Source organism: Cyclopterus lumpus, chromosome 19, assembly GCF_009769545.1.
Source record: "Cyclopterus lumpus isolate fCycLum1 chromosome 19, fCycLum1.pri, whole genome shotgun sequence".
Taxonomy (NCBI): domain Eukaryota; kingdom Metazoa; phylum Chordata; class Actinopteri; order Perciformes; family Cyclopteridae; genus Cyclopterus; species Cyclopterus lumpus.
The window spans coordinates 902,305-916,740 of NC_046984.1; the positions used below are offsets into that span (position 1 = coordinate 902,305).

Sequence of the window (14,436 nt, forward strand, 5' to 3'; positions counted from 1 at the left end):
TGAGGGTTTTTCCTAACATCAGAATGCCAAATTGTCCTCATTTACTAATTTTGATTCTGGTTTTCTTTGGATTTCTAAAATAATAAACAGAAAATAATATTGTTAGCTGGTGTCACATATGTGTCTGTTGTACACCGAGACAGATTAGTTGTTTCTCCCCTTTCAATTCTTTAAGCCTAGCTGAGATCTAAAAGCATATAGTGTAGAATCTAGTGCAGCTTAAAAAGAATGTGTGTACGTCTGTTAGAATATATATAGCCTCATTTCCAGGGTATGTTTTTTTTACAGCTGTGAGATAAAAAAGTGTCACCAAGGGGTCCTGACCAAGCGTCCGTATGTAATGCGTTGGGAATGAGAACGGGTTGATTTAGTTTACCTGTGAGGCGGTGACCCCTCCTGCTTCCTCCAGTCGGTCAGTGAGATCATCCAGTTCTCTGGTTAGATCGTCTCTCTGCTTCTCCACCTGCCAAAAACAACAAGAATGGTTATTTACTCTTATTTAAGGAGCTTAATGGAACATTTAGGGTAAAACTTGATACCAAATGAAGATGATATGATTACACCAGTATAAACCATTGTGATTTATTTCAGTATGTGAGATCACAATGTATCCATGACTTTACTGATCCTCTAGCTGGAGTCACAATAATGAATATTACTACTGCAATAGAGAGCAAGTCATAGTATCATAATACGTCTTTCAGTGAAAACCCTGCATCTAAATATTCAGTAACATTTCTTGGTCAAAAGAATGTGACCTCGACTGTATCAAACTTCAGGCAGAAGACTTTATCTGTTCTAGCCCTGAAGCAGTCCGACCTCCTCAGACAGGATATTTACCCATCAGGGGATCAGTATGATTGACAGCCCTCAAAGGGAAGTGATCTTTTCTGAGGTCAGAGGCCAGCAGAGTAACTGGTATCCAATCAGAGCAGTGCAGGGGTCAGCTGCTGTCACACACTCCAAATATTATCTGTGAACTCATGTTTCCTGTGGAAGTTACCAGTGCTCCGTTCACTGATAAACATCCTCCAGATTAGCAAGCTGTAAACACCACATTGTCATAATCACAACATTACGTTGTTGTGGTTAACATGCTTGCAAAGTTCCTGTTCCTATCAACACATGCAGCAGACACGGAACAGCAGTGAGTTAATTTGAAGGCGTGTCTTGCTGAAGGTTAATATTCACTCTCCTTTTAGCTCTGGCTTGTTCTCCACCAGGGAAAAATATCTAAATATCTAAATAGTGGGCACTCCTCCTATGAATCGCCACCGTAACGTGGTGGAGGAGTTTGAGTGGCTCAGTGATCCTGGGAGCTATGTTGTCCGGGGCATCAGCCCCTGGTAGGGTCTCCCAAGGCAAACAGGTCTCGGGGGAGAGCCCTATACTAAGAGCGGTTCAATAAACCCTGATGATAAGCAGCCCACGGACTGAAGCTACCTTGCCCGGACAAGGGAAACCGGGGCACCCTCCCGGAGCCAGACCCAGGAGGGGAGCTCGTCGGCGAGCGTCTGGTGGCCGGGCTTTCGCCCATGGGGCCCGGTCGGGCTCAGCCCGGAAAAACATCATGGAGCAGCAGTCACCCTGTGGACCCACCACCCGCAGGGAGAATTATCGGGGTCGGGTGCTATGTAGACCGGGCGGCGGGCCAGGCGGGAGACCTGGGCGGGCCGATCGCTGGCGGCATAGACTAGCTCTAGGGACGTGGAACGTCACCTCACTAGCGGGGAAAGAGCCGGAGCTGGTGCAGGAGGTGGAGCGGTACCAGCTAGATATAGTTGGGCTCACCTCCACGCACAGCATGGGCTCTGGAACCAAGCTCCTGGAGAAGGGTTGGACTTTGTTCTTTTCTGGAGGCGCCGGGCAGGAGTGGGGATACTCACGAGCCCCCGGCTGAGCGCCGCTGTGTTGGAGTTTTCCCCGGGGAACGAGAGGGTCGCCTCCCAGCACCTATGGGTTGCGGGGAGTAAGGCTCTGACTGTTGTTTGTGCTTATGCACCGAACAGCATTTCGGAGTATCCAGCCTTCTTGGAGTCGGTGGGAGGGGTCCTGGAACGGGCGCCGCCTGCCGACTCCATAGTTCTCCTGGGAGACTTCAACGCTCACGTGGGCAATGACAGAGAAACCTGGCGGGGCGTGATTGGGAGGAACGGCTTACCCGATCTGAACCCGAATGGTGTTTTGTTGTTGGACTTCTGTGCTAGCCACAGTTTGTCCATAACAAACACCATGTTCGAACATAAGGTGGCTCATAAGTGTACCTGGTACCAGAACACCTTAGGCCGGAGATCAATGATCGACTTTGTAATCGTATCATCTGATCTGCGGCCGTATGTCTGGGACACTCGGGTGAAGAGAGGAGCAGAGCTGTCAACTGATCACCACCTGGTGGTGAGTTGGATCAGATGGCGGGGGACTCGGCTAGAAAGACCTGGCAAGCCCAAACGTGTAGTGAGGGTGAACTGGGAACGTCTGGCAGAGGATCCTGTCCGGGAGGTCTTCAACTCCCACCTCCGGAAGAACTTCTCACAAATCCCGAGGGAGGCTGGAGACATGGAATCCGAGTGGACCTTGTTCAAAGCCTCTATTGTGGACGCGGCTGCTCGGGGCTGTGGCCGGAAGGTCATCGGTGCCTGTCGTGGCGGAAACCCGAGAACCCGGTGGTGGACACCGGGGGTGAGGGAAGCCGTCAAACTGAAGAAGGAGGCCTTTCGGGCCTGGCTGGCCCAGGGGTCTCCTGAAGCAGCTCACGGGTACCGGCGGGCCAGAAGGGCTGCAGCGGCGATGGTCGCGGAGGCTGAAACTCGGGCATGGGAGGAGTTCGGGGAGGCCATGGAGAAGGACTTTCGGTTGGCCTCAAGGAAGTTCTGGCAAACCATCCGACGGCTCAGGAAGGGAAAGCAGGGTCTACCCCAGGCTGTTCTCAGGGGGGGGGGGGACTTTTGACCCGGACTGGGGACATCGTCGGGCGGTGGAATGAGCACTTTGAGGAATTCCTAAACCCGGCCAACATGTCCCCTGGAGAGGGGGCAGCGCCAGAAGACTTTGGGGTGGTTTCACCCATATCCCTGGCAGAGGTCGCTAAGGTAGTCAAAAAGCTCCTTGGTGGCAAGGCGCGAGGGGTGGATGAGATCCGCCCTGAGATGCTGAAAGCGCTGGACATTGTTGGGCTGTCTTGGTTGACACGCCTTTTCAGTGTCGCATGGGGGTCGGGAACAGTGCCCATGGACTGGCAAACCGGGGTGGTGGTTCCCATCTTCAAGAAGGGGGACCGGAGAGTGTGCTCGAACTATCGTGGTATCACACTGCTCAGTCTCCCGGGAAAAGCTTATGCCAGGGTGCTGGAGAGGAGGCTCCGACCGCTTGTCGAACCTCAGATTCAAGACGAACAGTGCGGATTCCGTCCCGGTTGTGGAACAGTGGACCAGCTCTTTACCCTCGCAAGATTACTGGAGGGGTCCTGGGAGTTTGCCCAACCAGTTTACATGTGCTTTGTAGACCTGGTGAAGGCTTTCGACCGGGTCCCTCTGGGGTTTTTGTGGGGGGTGCTGCGGGAGTATGGGGTGCCGGACCCGTTGGCACGGGTCATCCGGTCTCTGTAAGCCTGCAGTAGGAGCTGTGTTCGTATCCTCGGTAGTAAGTCAGACACGTTCCCGGTGGGTGTTGGCCTCCGCCAGGGCTGCCCTTTATCACCGGTCCTGTTCGTGACCTTCATGGACAGGATATCTAGGCGCAGCCAGGGGGTGGAGAGGATCCAGTTCGGGAGTCTCGGGATCGCCTCTCTGCTGTTTGCGGATGATGTGGTCCTGTTTCCCTCCTCGGACCGTGACCTCCAAAATTCACTGGGGCGTTTTGCAGCCGAGTGCGAAGCGGCAGGGATGAGAGTTAGCACCTCTAAATCTGAGGCCATGGTGCTCTGCCGGAAACCGGCGGATTGCTCCCTCCAGGTGGGGGCAAACTGCCTACCCCAAGCGAAGGAGTTCAAGTATCTCGGGGTCTTGTTCACGAGTGAGGGTAAGTGGAGGTGGAGCGGGAGATCGACAGGCGGATCGGTGCGGCTGCAGCAGTAAAACAGGCGCTGTACCGGTCCGTCTTGGTGAAGAGGGAGCTGAGCCGGAAGGCAAAGCTCTCCATTTACTGGTCCGTCTACGGTCCAACCCTCACCTATGGTCACGAACTCTGGGTCGTGACCGAAAGAACGAGATCTCGGATACAAGCGGCCGAAATGAGCTTCCTCCGTAGGGTGGCCGGGCTCAGCTTTACAGATAGGGTAAGGAGCTCGGATATCAGGGGGGAGCTTGGAGTCAAGTCGCTGCTCCTTTGTGTCGAAAGGAGTCAGCTGAGGTGGTTCGGGCATCTAGTCAGGATGCCTCCTGGACGCCTCCCATTAGAGGTTTTCCGGGCACGTCCAACTGGTAGGAGGCCCCAGGGAAGGCCGAGGACACGCTGGAGGGATTATATCTCCCGGCTGGCCTTGGAACGCCTCGGGATCCCCCAGAATGAGCTGGAAAGTGTTGCGGGTGAGAGGGAAGCCTGGGTCGGCCTGCTGAACCTGCTGCCACCTAGAACCGACCCCGGATAAGCGGGTGATAATGGATGGGATGGGATAAATAGTGGGCAGGAAGTATATGTTAATTTTAATAATGTTTCAGAATGCAACACTATTTCAGAATGCAATACTGTTTCAGAATGCAATACTGTTTCAGAATGCAATACTGTTTAAGAATGAATACTGTTTCAGAATGCAATACTGTTTCAGAATGCATTACTGTTTCAGAATGAATACAGTTTCAAAATGAATACTGTTTCAGAATGCAATACTGTTTCAGACTGAATACAGTTTCAAAATAAATACTGTTTCAAAATGCAATACTGTTTCAGAATGCAATACTGTTTCAGATTGAATACTGTTTCAGACTGAATACTGTTTCAGAATGCAATACTGTTTCAGACTGAATAATGTTTCAGAATGCAATACTGTTTCAGACTGAATAATGTTTCAGAATATAATACTGTTTAAGAATGAATACTGTTTAAGAATGAATACTGTTTCAGAATGCAACACTGTTTCAGAATGAATACTGTTTCAGAATACTGTTTAAGAATGAATACTGTTTCAGAATGCAACACTGTTTCAGAATGAATACTGTTGCAGAATGCAACACTGTTTCAAAATGAATACTGTTTCAGAATGAATACTGTTTCAGAATGCAACACTGTTTCAGAATGATTACTGTTTCAGAATGCAACACTGTTTCAAAATGAGTACTGTTTCAGAATGAATACTGTTTCAGAATGCAACACTGTTTCAGAATGAATACTGTTGCAGAATGCAACACTGTTTCAAAATGAATACTGTTTCAGAATGAATACTGTTTCAGAATGCAACACTGTTTCAGAATGATTACTGTTTCAGAATGCAACACTGTTTCAAAATGAGTACTGTTTCAGAATGAATACTGTTTCAGAATGCAATACTGTTTCAGACTGAATACTGTTTCAGAATGAATACTGTTTCAGACTGAATACTGTTTCAGAATGAATACTGTTTCAGAATGCAACACTGTTTCAGAATAAATACTGTTTCAGAATGCAATACTGTTTCAGACTGAATACTGTTTCAGAATGGAACACTGTTTCAGAATGAATAATGTTTCAGAATAAATACTGTTTCAGAATGCAACACTGTTTCAGAATAAATATTGTTTCAGAATGAATACTGTTTCAGAATGATTACTGTTTCAGAATGGAACACTGTTTCAGAATGAATACTGTTTCGGAATGAATACTGTTTAAGAATGAATACTGTTTCGGAATACAACACTGTTTAAGAATGAATACTGTTTCGGAATGAATACTGTTTAAGAATGAATACTGTTTCGGAATGAATACTGTTTAAGAATGAATACTGTTTCGGAATGAATACTGTTTCAGAATGAATACTGTTTCAGAATACAATACTGTTTAAGAATTAATACTGTTTAAGAATGAATACTGTTTCATATTGCAATACAATTTCAGAATAAATACTGTTTCAGAATGAATACGGTTTCAGAATGAATACGGTTTCAGAATGAATACTGTTTCAGAATGCATACTGTTTCAGACTGAATACTGTTTAAGCATGAATACTGTTTCTGAATACAATACTGTTTCAGAATGAATACTGTTTCAGAATGGAATACTGTTTCAGAATACAATACTGTTTAAGAATGAATACTGTTTCAGAATTAATACTGTTTCAGAATGCAACACTGTTTCAGATTGAATACTGTTTTAGAATGCAACACTGGCGATGTGTGGTATAGATATATACCACACTTCTTATTAAGACTTATTACGCAGTATCATAAAACTTTATACCTTACATTAGAAGAATTACAAACTACATGTGTTGCATATAAATGCATAGAATACATGCGGAAAGCTTCAGAAATGTATGAATGATAAACTCCTCAGCAAAGTCATCAGAGAGACCCTTCTCACACACAAACCTGGTGCAGCACAGATGGAGAGATTTTAAAATGCTGGGCCATTCGACACACCAACAGCCAGCACTGTTGGTTAAAAGCACTTGTTGTTTTTACACAAATCTTTTACAGCTGTTCTTAAAGAAGCCGTAGATGTCGAGACTGGTCCATGAGCGCTGGAGTCTCAGGTCTCCCTGATAGCTGCAATGAGCCACAGCCGTCAACACACCTCAGGCAGAACCAGGGGAAACAGATGATACTTACTGGGGGCCTCCTCTTTCACCCCCTTCCCACCACCACACACACACACACACATACACACACAACCTGTGGGGTGCCAGCTCACCCCTCCCCCAACTCCATCCTCTGTGTCTACAACCTGGCTCTGTGTAGAGACACCTAGCGCTCGGCTCACTCATCGCTCTTCTCGGTCCGACTGACTAAGTCAAGAGCTCCTCCGGATCAGCACCACCCAACACCACTCAAGTCTCCCAAAGTCCCCTGCTGCAGGAGGGAGATTCCTCTTGGCTTGCACAAGAGTGTGAAGGAGTAAGAGCGTGCCTCTGCTCAGCCTGTGCATACATGCCAATGTATGTTTGCATATGTGCTCTGGAGGAAGCATCCGTGTCCTCTGCCTCCAGTGTGATGGAGATTCTTCTCTGGCCACAGCTACATGCCCACACCCAGGTTTATTAACGTTCATAAGGTTGGGCATCCTACCCTGAAATCACTGTGAATGTGTGAACAAGCAGCAATATCCATTAAGCTGCATATAACCACAACTACTGTAAATATAGTACTGTAGACTAAAGCTCATGGAACCAGTTTGTCCTCAATTATTCAAATATGCACAGATGATTCTCAGGCATTCCGCTGTCAGAGAGAAAAAAGAGAAGAAAGATTGTATTCATTAAAAAGCTATTAATAATAGAAAGTCATGCAGATGGTTTGCTCACATTGTGCTCTGTTGGTTATCCAGAGTAACCAGGTCGTTGTTTCCAAAAAAAACACGTTAATCTCCGCTGTACGCAAATAAAAACCCAAACTATCTGCATGAACAGAGCAGGGGTCACTCATAGGCGGGCCGCAGTCCGAGTCTGGACCCAGACGCCTTGGATCCGGACTTGGACCTAAAACCGATGCGTCAGAGAAGTTCTTTCACATGACGTTCTCCAAAAAGAGAAAAGTGGACAGTGAGACCACAGCCTTTATCCAAGAATGGACATACTCTTCAATTTCAATTCAATTCAGTTTATTTTGTATAGCCCAATATCACAAATTACAAATTTGCCTCAGAGGGCTTTACAATCTGTACACATACGACATCCCTGTCCCAGGACCTCACATCGAATCAGGAAAAACTCCCCAAAAATAACCTTTGACAGGGAAAAAGGGGAAGAAACCTTCAGGAGAGCAACAGAGGAGGATCCCTCTCCCCGGATGGACAGAAGCAATAGATGTCATGTGTACAGAATGAACAGCATTTACAAAGTTACATAAACACATTACATGAATATGACAATGTATGAATGGAACTCCAATCCATGAAACAGAAGGAGGTAGAGAGGAGGGGGCGGGGCATCAGCAGGGCCAACGCGGGAGGCCGGCTCACCAGGCATCAGACACCTCCAGGTCCAATGGACCCTATGAGACGTGAAGTCACAACGACTCCGGGGAGGAAGCAGAGTTAATAAGGTGCAATGGAGAGATGTAAATTCATCCATAAGGAGAGAGAGAAGATGAGATAGGTGCTCAGTGTATCCTAAAACATCCCCCAGCAGCCTATAAGTCTATAGCAGCATATCAAGGGGCTCGACCAGGGCAAACCTGATTCAGCCCTAACTATAAGCACTATCAAACAGGAAAGTCTTAAGTCTATTCTTGAATGAGGTGACTGTGTCTGCCTCCCGGACTGAAAGTGGAAGCTGGTTCCATAAAAGAGGAGCTTGATAACTGAAGGCTCTGGCTCCCATCCTACTTTTTAGGACTCTAGGAACCACAAGTAGCCCCGCATTTAGTGAGCGCAGCTCTCTAGTGGGGCAATATGGTACTACAAGCTCCTTAAGATATGATGGTGCATCACCAATCAACGCTTTGTAGGTGAGGAGAAGAATTTTAAATGTGATTCTTGATTTTACAGGGAGCCAGTGCAGAGCAGCTAATACAGGAGTAATGTGATCTCTTTTCTTAGTTTTTGTGAGTACACGAGCTGCAGCATTCTGGATCAACTTGAGGGATTTAAGAGACTTATTAGAGCAGCCTTCATTATTCATTATTCCCACAACCAGTTCAAAAGCAGCATGTCTCATGTTCAGAGACTGTGGGCATTATTAAAAGCAGCGATGTGAAGCGCCGCTACGAGACAAAGCACAGTTCTTTTAACCAAACATACCGACACACATCTGAAACCAAGACACAGAAAATAAACAATCTAAGAGCCCAATATGATCAGAATCCTGACACATGAATTCACTGTTCAACAGTGATGTGAACAGAGAGGAATAGAGTTGAAACAAGTGGTTTCAATAACCACAGATAAAGGCCCTGCACACAGTTTTCTGTTTTTAGAAGATAAGGAATAAAATAGTATAGTTTCACTTCACACCTGAATGAACTGAATTTAAAGCTGAAGGACAATTCAGTTCACTTTATTTTAAGATTTTTAAAAAGCTTTCTGTTGTGTAATTTATTCTGTAATGCATGCCTGATTTGAATTGAAAAGAGAGAAGATTATTTATTTATTATTAGATTATGTTTTATTTATAATGAATCCAGTTAAATTTTAAATATTGTTGAAATATTATTACATGTAACTTTTTATTTGATAATCAGGATTTGACTACATACATATGTTAATACAACTGCTAGGCTATCAACATATATAGCACAAAATCATTGGGACATCCCCAGCTATATTGAGTCACTGTCTTTGTCGATGTATTGTGTTTGTCTTTGTTTATGGTGGCAAACCAGTTTCCCCTTTGGGGATTAATACAGTTCACCCCATCCTCGATGCTAACTGCCTGCTGTCTTGTGATCAAAAGACTCGAAATCTAAACCGATGAGCAATAAAGCTAAAAAGCTCAGTCGAGCTGAGGGGGACTACAGAATGGAGGATACTTCTCTGGTTGTATGACACATTACTCATAGCCATTGTTCATATACAAATATAATTTTGTGCAACTTCAAAATTCACCTTTTTTTGCTATGCTTAAGAGGAGACTTTTAGTGTCACCTAATGTAATATGTTTTCATCCCGACAAGGATAATGATGGTATACCTGTATTTGTCCTAAAGATGACATACTGTGTGCGTGTGTGTGTGTGTGTGTGTGTGTTTCTGAGAACACACTCCACTGGCCAGTATGTGTGACAGACATTCCATCTGGGAGAAGATCCCATGGAAAATAGTGCCGTCTGTTATCTGCTGATGATATCTCCCCTGTGCGACCTGAGGAGCAGACTCAAACAATAGTGGGCCTGTTTGCAGCAGAGGTATGTTGTGTTTGAGCTGCTCTGAAGACGCAGATAAAGACCTGCATGTCTCTGCCTGCCTCTCACATTGCTCTGTGGCTTTGGGGGGGCGGAGGCCCGGCTAGCACCATTAGGAATGCCACCCAGAGTAGGGAGAATTGTGTAAAACACGCCCTCGGGCCCACTGTCACTCTATTCAACACTGAAATATGTACCTGTACAGTTCTGTTTCTACCTATTGTAACATGGAAACTGCAGGCAGGTCTTGAGAGGGGCAACCAGGTTATGTGGCTTATGTACACACATGCTTTAAGAGCATCTGGTGTGAAACAACAAGCACTTAAAGCGCCCACCTTGGCGGATTAGCTTCATGCGAACCAGGCATGCTGCTTCAGACTCTTTTACATTACAAAGGAGAGGTCCTGGAAACGTTGCTGAGCCGAAAAGGAAGGCAAGATTACAAGAAACAGAAGGTGCACTGCGTGTGTGTGTGTGTGTGTGAAAGATTGGGTAAAATAAGAAATAAGAATGAGGAAAAAGGATGTTGGGGTCCCTCTTGGCCTCTGGGGTTGCCCTGTATGTTAACTACAAACACAAGGTCCTTCCCCCCTGAGTTTATTATCACAGGTGCACATAGTTTGGGATGACCAACACACATATCCCACCGGCTGCCAACAGATCAGCAATCTTTGGTCTTTCTTTCTTTTTTCTCTCTTTCAATCTTCCCGCCAGTTCTCAAAAAGCTCTCGACACCACAGGCCTGAAAGTTGAGCAGAGCCAAGCTCATCCCAGAGCTGCTTGGCATTGTCTTATCTGCCTTGCAGCCTAAAGGCTCATCTGCTCTTTGTTTCACAGAGGGAGAGGGGAGATGTGGTACTGTGCCTTCAAGTTGTGGACCAAACCTTGGCTCTGATGGCCCGCTCAGCTTCCAGCTCCTCCTCCAGCTCCTCAATGCGAGCCTGAAGAGAGAAAAAAGTCGACATTGATTTCAGTGGAACGGATCAAAGAATAACAGTCTGCTTTCGCTAAAGTATGAAATATGACAACTGAGGTTGAGCTGTTATCCTCTGCTTTCACAGTGCCTATATCATTCTGACAGAGAACAAATGGGGCGTCACCTCCACAGATTGTTTGCTATTTCAGGGCAGCGCTTGTGTGGTTGTGAGGCCGTCCCATTATCTCCTTGCTCCAGGGATTTGGAACGCCCCTGGCTTTTTACTCAGGTAGCAATTTAGAGCAAGAATGTCCAAAGTCACCCTCATTATCTGTATTCTGACCCAGGGCTGGGTCTGCTATAGAGACCAAAACACATCGGTGCCATTTTCATGACATTCAAGGAATTTGTGTTATGTTTGAGCTTTTTCTTGGTTTTACCGTCCTGGCTGGAGGTCAGTCATGCTTTTCCCAAGCAGCATCACGGTGGTTGTTCAAATGACTGTCATTTCACACACATTCAATTCACACTACAATATATATTTCAACTATATAGATATATATATATATATATCTATATAGTTGAAATAGATCATTTAATAAATGTTTATGAATAAACGTTCATAAATGTTATAAAGCATTACTTCACTGTTAATACACTGATTTTAAATGCTAAATATTGTGGTTATAATATAATACAATGTTTTCTATATTTTTAAAAACCAAATTGGATAACATCTTTTTCAGCCTTTCAAATAAAAAATACACTGGTGGTGATTACCATACACAAAGTACTTGCAATCAGTGGTGAATGTAACAAAGTGGATTTCCTAATGTGATACTACATTAACTTGATAGTTATAGGAATAGCATAGCCTTATATGTGTTAAATGCTGAAATATAAATCTATCTGATTCTGCTCTAACCATCAAAAACAATGACAAAGATCTAATAAATCACGCACATATTTCCGTTACACTCATCTCGTGCCAAAGATTGGTCCTGCTAATAAAATGTTATCGCTAGTTTCCAAACATGGCAGCATCCTTCCAAGTTGTGTCATGTTCTGCAGCGTTTATCTATGTCAGGAAGTGCGTCTGACATAGCATGTGGCCCAGGGCCATCCACAGCAACAACACCTACACTCAGGCATGTGGTGAAAGCCACTCACTGGCTACACGGCTCCCAAAGCTCCCCAAACATGACGGTATCACATATTAAGGACAAAAGGAAGACATCCGGATAGGGAATCATCCTGCAGTTGTAGCCTCTTTGATTCATTATTAATGCAAGGGGAGTTTGTCTATAAATCTCTCAGAAATGTCCCAAAGGTGGGGTCGGGAATGTCATAGCCTGATACTACAAATAACACACAACTGCATACTTTTCTCCAGAGTATTTTTAAATGTTCAACACAAACAGAGAGCCATGAGAAGTGGAATAAAAACTCACATGCCAGCGTAGGACCTCAGCAGAGAGAACAGCCATGGTGAGGCAGCAGCAGCCCAACTGACTGACTGACTGTCCCACACACACACACACACACACACACACACACACACACACAGCTTCACTGTTGATCCCCTGCAGCATTTTACTGTCCACACCCCCTTGTGCATGCACAGCCTTTTTTCTCTCTCAGTTTCCCACTCATATATCTGTTTCTTGTTAAATTCCTACTTTCCACAGCCTCAAAATAAATATTATGGCTCTAATACAATTGTAGAAAGCATTGTACTAACAGTGTTAAGATGTCTGAGCCAGGCTGCATGGATTAACACAATATGGACGGCTGGACGGCAGAAAGAGTTTATACAATGATTTTATGCATCCTCCTAAATTAAATGATCCACACTAGCTTTCTATTGAAGAGCACAGATGGAGTAACAAGTCCATCATTGCTGAGAAGGGTTGCAGGGTTTGATCTCCATAATTGTAAGTGCTTAAAGTTTTAGCCTTCTTTTTTCCCATCCATAAATTGCAACCGATGTGGCCTCATAGATGATGTCTCCTAACTTGTGTCTGAGGTGATATTCAGCAACGTGGGCAGTTATATCCTGTGACCCCCTGCCCCCCATGTCATTTGGAAGGGAAAACAAGGGCCACACCATTTCAAGTCCTGCCCCTGCACCAGACCTGGCCTGACAGACCCCCTGCTGATGCCGGTCCACCAGACTGTCCACACATGCTCACATTCTTCAGGGCCCCGCGACAGGGCTGGAATCTGCTGCTTTGTTCTTCTTAAATGCCTACAGATGGCAGAGTGCAGCTTCGAACAGTGAAAGTCATGGTTGTTTGATTGGCCGGGTGATGACAGGTCCTGTTGACCCTGTCAAAGCTTTATGCTGTGGGGGATGATGACGCATGGTCAAATCAGTGGTATTAAAAATGATGTGATGCCTGATGGTTGTACAAGAGAGATGAAGACGTTTGGATGAGATACACATGACTTGACAGCATGATGGACTATATTACAACAAATCAAGTTTCACATTGTCTTCAAAAGTTTAAACAAATCAACTGCAGGAAATACATCATTACAATACACTCCCTAAATATGTTACAGATCCCAGTACTCCTCCCAGGTCACTGGATCACATTGCACACAGATGAGTTTAAAACAGCAACAGAGTCCAAAGGAAATGTGGTCCTTTAGGGACAGTATTGAAGGCTAGAATAAAACCAGGGGTTTTATGTAAGTGCAGTGATTCTGATGGTTCAGGTCCAGAACTGTGTGGACGGCTCACTGTTTTGGGAACTCTGATTATTTATTTTTTTGTCTACAAATAAACTCTTCTGGAGAGATAGTGTGTGCTTTAATGTATGTAAAGTAAATTCATCCTAATTACAAAAAATTAAAACGTTTTAATTGACAACTTCCTATCAAAGAAATAGTCCCTACAAAAGCTGTTGATGGATCATCTGCTGCTGGATTTATTGACGTGAGTACCACCAACAGAATTCCATTCATCTCCCTCTGTTTGGGGGGGAAAGCAGAAGTCGTCTAACACCTCCGGTAAAACATCTGGCATCAACCAAACAGACAAGATTGAGCTTTATCCTCTCAGATAGCGATGACCCTTTGCAGCACTCTGGCTGAGTATAACTGCTGTACAACCATGTAATAAAACCACTAAGATATCAGGACTGCTGCTTTGGACCCCCAATCCAGTCCCTTCAAGCAAACTGCTTTAAATTACAGAACACTGGGGAAGGCGAGGCGGCTGCTTCATTACAGATGGACAAAGCTATCTCTTTGATTCCACTCAAGTTTGTGGACGTTTTTTTTTTTAAGAGCAAAGGTTTTTATTTTGAAAGCAACGGTTTTTATTTTGAGAGCAAATATTTTTATTTTGAGAGCAAAGGTTTTTATTTTGAGAGCAAAGATTTTTGATTTGCAGCAACAAATTATAGTTTCATAAGCAAAACTAACAATTAATTCACTTACAAACAAGAAATGTGCTCTCAAAACCTATTTTTTGGTTTGCGTAATAAAGACACAAATCTACCTTCATACTTCTGTGGCTCTGGAAGAGCTTTCCCAACCATGAAGTCAG

General features: G+C 44.8%; 1 protein-coding gene across 1 annotated transcript in view; it reads right to left on the bottom strand.

The window, feature by feature from the left end:
* Nucleotides 1-12,392, bottom strand: part of LOC117748785 (myosin-16) — a 29,916-nt gene extending 17,524 nt beyond the window's left edge. Inside the window, exons 1-3 of the mRNA XM_034558853.1 lie at nucleotides 12,332-12,392; nucleotides 10,849-10,905; nucleotides 377-463 (exon numbers count right to left, since the gene is read on the bottom strand). Coding sequence (XP_034414744.1) covers nucleotides 377-463; nucleotides 10,849-10,905; nucleotides 12,332-12,367 — 180 coding nt within the window. The 5' untranslated portion in view covers nucleotides 12,368-12,392. The remainder of the gene's footprint in view (nucleotides 1-376; nucleotides 464-10,848; nucleotides 10,906-12,331) is intronic.
* Between the last annotated feature and the right edge of the window lie 2,044 nt (nucleotides 12,393-14,436).